Source organism: Ranitomeya imitator, chromosome 1 (genome assembly GCF_032444005.1).
Source record: "Ranitomeya imitator isolate aRanImi1 chromosome 1, aRanImi1.pri, whole genome shotgun sequence".
Classification (NCBI taxonomy): Eukaryota; Metazoa; Chordata; class Amphibia; order Anura; family Dendrobatidae; genus Ranitomeya; species Ranitomeya imitator.
Window position 1 is genome coordinate 446,832,392 of NC_091282.1, and position 6,014 is coordinate 446,838,405.

Genomic DNA, 6,014 nt, shown 5'->3' on the forward strand with positions numbered 1-6,014 from the left:
GTGCAGAAGTGGTGAGGTGTGATTTGGAGAGAAGATGATCAAGCTCCCCTTCAGTGATTTTGGAGAGGGAAGTTATGGGGTTTGGGCATTGGTCTGGTATACAAAGGGGTTGTGGTGGTTTGACAACAAAGACTTGCCTTGTTTGATCTATCTTATTTTTGAAGTGTGTGGCAAAGTCATCGGCAACGATTAGGGAACTCGGAGGGGGCAGTGGTGGGCGGAGGAGGGAGTTAAAAGTGTTGAACAACTATCTAGGGTTGTGGGATAAAGACGATACAAGGGATGTAAAATAGGCCTGTTTAGCAGAGGTGAGAACTGATTTGAATGCGAGTGTTGCTTGTTTGAGTGCAGTGAAATCATCTTGTGAATGTGTTTTCTTCCAAAGCCATTCTGCAATTATGGATACTTGCCAAAGCTTTTTAGTGATGTTATTGTGCCAGGGTTGTCTACTGGTTCATCGCACTCTGCTATGCATGACAAGGGCGACCCTGTCAATAGCTGATGCAAGAGTGGCATTGTAGAAAGCAGTAGCAGTGTCGTGGAGGATATGGATACTAGTCGTAGGATAGAGTCAGAGAGTGTCTAGATGTGCGAGGTTCCTCTGTGGGTGCGCATGTTGCTGGACATGGGTGACAGGTGAGGAGGACAGGGATGAGAAAGTGAGAAGATGGTGGTCAGATAGAGGGAGAGGGGAGGTTGCGAAGTTAGATAGGGAGTAGAAACGGGTGAAGACCAAGTCTAATGTGTGTCCGTCTGTGTGGGTGGCTGAGGAAGAAAACTGAGTAAGTCCAAAGGATGAAGTAAGGGACAGGAGTTTGGAGGCTGCTGACTGGTGGGTGTCAATGGGGATGTTGAAGTCACCCATGATGATGGAGGGAATGTCAGCAGAAAGAGTGAAGGAGCCAAGAGGAGAATTGGTCAATAAAGGCAGTCAATAATTGGTCAATAATTAAACCCAATAATAATAATTAAACTCATTAAATAAATAATTTTAAAAAATGGCGTGGGATCCCCCATTTTTGATAATGTGTCAAGGTAAAGCAGAAAGCTGGCAAAATAGAAAAAGTAGGCGCGCACTTACCCTGTTGGGGTGAATATCACTTTATTAGGACATATAAACAAAAGGATAGCAGGGAGGGATAGAGTCAGCCACGGACAACGATCGTTTCGTGCTCTACGGCACTTCAATGGGACCTGAAAAATACTTTTTCTATTTTGCCATTGGATTCTGTATACATTTTTTCTGGCAGCAGCACCCCGTTGATTCAGGTGTAAAGGATTCATATAGCCAGTATCACTTTCTGTGGTGCTAGACCGATAATATAATACGGTCATTGAGTTTGACCTTTGAGCAGTGCGGATGTGTGTTTTCTCTACTATTGGACTAAAGCAGAAAGCTGCACTCTTATATTATCACGCTGGGAAGGTGCCTGGTTATTTGGCCCTTCCCAGCATAAAAATACAAAGCCGCAGCAACAGCAGAATTGGCACATCATATGAAATGCGCCAATTCTGGAGCTTGGCCCGGCTCTTCCTAATTGCCCTGGTGCTGTGGCAACTGGGGAAATGGTTTATAGGGTTGATTAAAGCTTTGTAATGTCAGCTGGCATTAATGGGATCCTGAATGACACTTTATAGGTCACTCCTGGTCATGCCTCACTAACATCATCGCTCGTGAGACATGGCCAGGAGTGACCTATGAAGCTTCATTCTCACAATAAAGGTACCGTCACACAGTGAAATTTTTATCGCTACGACGGCACGATTCGTGACGTTACATCGTCGCACAATTATCGCTCCAACATCGTAGACTGCGGTCACACTTTGCGATGCACGGCGCTGGAGCGACAATTTCATGACGTATTTGCGATGTAGAAGTCGTATGGGACAGTCGTACCGGTCATGTCACACAAGACGATTCAGAGCACATTTTGCATAATCTGTGTGTGACGTTGTTTACTAGGGGCGTGTCGAGCTGCTAGCTAATGTGCTGATAGGCCACAGGTTCTGTGCACACAATTGGTTGGAAAATTTGTCACCTGACCGCTATTGTTCCCAAAGCCACCTCACAGGTTTCAAAATTTCCTTTCTTCACTTTGTACTTGGACACTTGGTGGACCTGGACGTCGGATTTAGTATTTCCCAGAATATTACACGCTTTGCACCGCAGCTGCGAGGTATGTTAAACCGCTTGGGCATAGTGGATGGAACGCTGTACAGTCGGCATGAGCGCTTCGTTCCGCCGCTGAAGCGATGCGGATGGTACGCTGTTGGGACTGGTTGTGACTGGTGGGCTAGAGCGTGGTAGATGGAACGCTGTTTGGTCGGCATGAGCGCTTCGTTCCGCCGCTGAAGCGAAGCGGATGGTACGCTGTTGTGACTGGTGGGCGAGAGCGTGGCAGATGGAACGCTGTATGGTCGGCATGAGCGCTTCGTTCCGCCGCTGAAGCGAAGCCGATGGTACGCTATTGTGACTGGTTGTGACTGGTGGGCTACAGCGTGGCAGATGGTACAATGTATGGTCGGTATGAGGGCTTTGTGCGGCTGCTGTAGTGAAGCGGGTGGTACACTGTTTTGGGTTATGGTGGCCTAGGGCGTGGCAGATGGAACAATGTATGGTCGGTATGAGGGCTTTGTGCGGCTGCTGTAGTGAAGCGGGTGGTACACTGTTTTGGGTTATGGTGGACTAGGGCGTGGAAGATGGAACAATGTATGGTCGGTATGAGGGCTTTGTGCGGCTGCTGTAGTGAAGCGGGTGGTACACTGTTTTGGGTTATGGTGGCCTAGGGCGTGGCAGATGGAACAATGTATGGTCGGTATGAGGGCTTTGTGCGGCTGCTGTAGTGAAGCGGGTGGTACACTGTTTTGGGTTATGGTGGACTAGGGCGTGGAAGATGGAACAATGTATGGTCGGTATGAGGGCTTTGTGCGGCTGCTGTAGTGAAGCGGGTGGTACACTGTTTTGGGTTATGGTGGACTAGGGCGTGGAAGATGGAACAATGTATGGTCGGTATGAGGGCTTTGTGCGGCTGCTGTGGTGAAGCGGGTGGTACACTGTTTTGGGTTATGGTGGACTAGGGCGTGGAAGATGGAACAATGTATGGTCGGTATGAGGGCTTTGTGCGGCTGCTGTAGTGAAGCGGGTGGTACACTGTTTTGGGTTATGGTGGACTAGGGCGTGGCAGATGGAACAATGTATGGTCGGCATGAGCGCTTTGTGTGGCTGCTGTTGTGAAGCGGTTGGTACACTGGTAAAAGTAGTGTTTAAAGGACTCTTTGTCAAACGCGTAACTTTTTTTTATAATTATTTTGCAGATGTCAAATCGCGTGGAATTTATCAGGGATTTCATAGAAATCTACCAGTCTTTTCCCTGCCTCTGGAAGATCAAATCTCCAGAGTATTGTAACAGGGAAAAGAGGAAGGAGGGTTATTCAAAGCTCATTGAGTTTTACAATCGCCATGCCCCAGAAGAGCAAGCAAACGAAGCGGTAATCAAGAAGAAAATTCAGGCGCTACGCACGGTGTGGAGGAAGGAGCTTAACAAGGTTCTTCAAACTACAAAGTCCGGAGCTTCCACCGAAGATGTTTACGTGCCAAAGCTTTGGTATTTCGAACATATGAATTTTCTGAGGGACCAAGAGGTGCCACGGACATCCACGTGTTTTCACTTGTTGGCACCTGTGGAACAAACTGTATCGGAGAACCACGCCGAGCAGGACTCACAAGGGCAACAAGTAAGTACCTCATTGCACGACGGTTCAACAATGTGTCCTATAATTACATATAATTTATCAGCATTTTATGTTTTATACTTCTGATTGTCCCATCAATTTGAAGTTATTACAAAATCATGTACACATAAGTAACCCTGTCGCAGTTAAGTATTATATGGCGAACTTCATAAGTATGAAATGGCGACCTTTGTAAACCATACCATCTAAGCAATATAGAAAATAGTATCGCTTCCAGCTGCAGATAAGTATTCTTGTTGAGACTATTTCGACAATAAAATATTCATCAGGCTCACCTAGCAGTCAGAACAGTGTAGTTCAAAGTAATAAATAAATGGGAATGTTAAATAATCTTACTAAGCTAAAAATCAATTACAAACTTTTTTCACAAATACGAATATATAGTTTGGATGCGGTTATGGTGTTAAGACTTTTTGTTTCCGGGTTAATAACTTAATTTTTTATTCTCCCCAGGAGGACAGTGCACAGGACAGTACACAGGACTGTGCACAGGACAGCTCGACGACTGAATTTGTGGAGGCTGCACCTGCCAGAAGGCAAGGTCCAAGGAAACGGAAAGCCACCTCAGACGTCTCACTTGAACTGTTGAGCCTGGCAAAACAGGTGTTAACAAACAATGTCAACCCTGCGTTGCAGGGTTTTGGACACTATATAGTTGACAAACTGGCCAAAATGGACGACAGGCAAAGAACACTAACGGAGCGTCTAATTTTGGAAGCAAGGGTTCTGATGGCAATTGCCATCAGAACAAGTGCCATCTGAACAAGGGTTCAGATGGCAATTTGGACGAGCACACTCGTTTGGTCTCTTCCCGGCCAATGCAGCGGACAGAGCCCTCATATTATAATGGTTGGTCACAGTCTCAGACACCAATGCGCCACAATGTCCCCGTTTCCCACTTCGGCCAGCCACCCCCTAACTCCTACACGCCAATACCTTCTCATATGGCTTCGCGCATCAGGCACCCAAGTTGTCAAACAGAAGATTCGTCGTATCACGATTTGTGATTTAATTTTTTTTTTTTTTTACATTATTTTTTTTTTATTGTCTTGTTAATATAATGTGTTTATTAAAACCTTTTCCTTGAAATTCAATCTCGACTGCTTGATTGGTGTGTCTCGATCAGAGACAAAATGGGTACACAGCACTGTATGAGGGCAGAAATTCACGTAACAAAGTAATGTACATTTAAAACAAAAAAAAGAAATTGAATCAAAGTTTAACTATATTTTTTTTATTTAACAACATAATATTTACAAACCGGGAATAGTTTTTATTATTGTCCCGCCTCCAACTGTTGGCACATGTCCCTAATCTTCTTCAACTCTCCGATTGCCACATTCTGCTGCTCGTGAATCTGTGCCAGAGTCTCGCACAGCCTTTCAATCCTGGCTTTTAGATCGAGGATGGTCACACTGCCGGCTGCTGTTGGTGAGAAAGCATAAAAACCTAACATTAATACCACAGTATTATCCCGATAGTGGGCTGTGATCACATCCCCATAATAGCGTTTAAGATGAATGAAACATCTGAGGCGGCGGAAGGCTCTGAAACGGCCCTTGCTGTACGTGCTGCTGAAGTTATGAGGCAGATTCAGGAGGACTCGGAGCTCCTAGTCCTACCAGTGCCTGAGTGTGTGGCGCAGCTTTATACTACGTGGGCTGCGCTGCTATATACTACGTGGGCTGCGCTGCTATATACTACGTGGGCTCCGCTGCGCTGATATATACTATGTGGGCTGCGTTGCTATGTACTACGTGGATGTGTTTATATGCGATCATGAATCGGGGTATGTGTTAAAGGGGGGGCCCACTGAGACTCTTTCGCCCGGGGTACTCAAAAACCTGGAGCCGGCCCTGGTACAGGGTTACATAGAGAGAGGCAGTGAGTGACAATCTTAAGCGTGTTGGAAAAACTTACGTGGCAACACCTCATCTGGGGAAAATATTCTCCGAAGGAGAGAACCCCGGAAGAGCATCAGGGGGCCATGACTGCGCTGACTGGGATGCCTCGTGGTGGCGGCGCTGTGTCTTTGCCTCTTTTAATGTAAAAAAAAAGTGCTGTCAGCATTCATAAGTAAATAATCTTTATTTTTATATAGCGGTAACATATTCCGCAGCGTTTAACAGTTTTGCACACATTGTCATCGCTGTTCACGATGGGGCTCACGATCTAGAATCCCTATCAATATGTCTTTGAAATGTGGGAGGAAACCGGAGTGCCCGGAGGAAACCCACGCAAACACGGAGAGAACATTACAA

At 46.1% G+C, this 6,014-nt stretch overlaps 1 protein-coding gene across 1 annotated transcript; it reads left to right on the plus strand.

Moving 5' to 3' along the window:
• The first annotated feature begins 1,665 nt into the window (after positions 1–1,665).
• On the plus strand, positions 1,666–4,515 carry LOC138671489 (uncharacterized). The gene is made up of 2 exons (XM_069759697.1): positions 1,666–3,735; positions 4,207–4,515. The coding sequence occupies exons 1-2, from the start codon at positions 3,316–3,318 to the stop codon at positions 4,513–4,515; spliced, it is 729 nt and encodes a 242-aa protein (XP_069615798.1). The 5' UTR covers positions 1,666–3,315.
• Positions 4,516–6,014: the final 1,499 nt, after the last annotated feature.

What these genes read in the sequence shown, in the direction of transcription:
- LOC138671489 (XM_069759697.1), top strand. Translation starts at nt 3,316, where the DNA reads ATGTCAAATCGCGTGGAATTTATCAGGGATTTCATAGAAATCTACCAG. An exon ending in AGGACTCACAAGGGCAACAA is followed by an intron (nt 3,736 to 4,206) that starts GTAAGTACCTCA and finishes TATTCTCCCCAG; the next exon opens with GAGGACAGTGCACAGGACAG.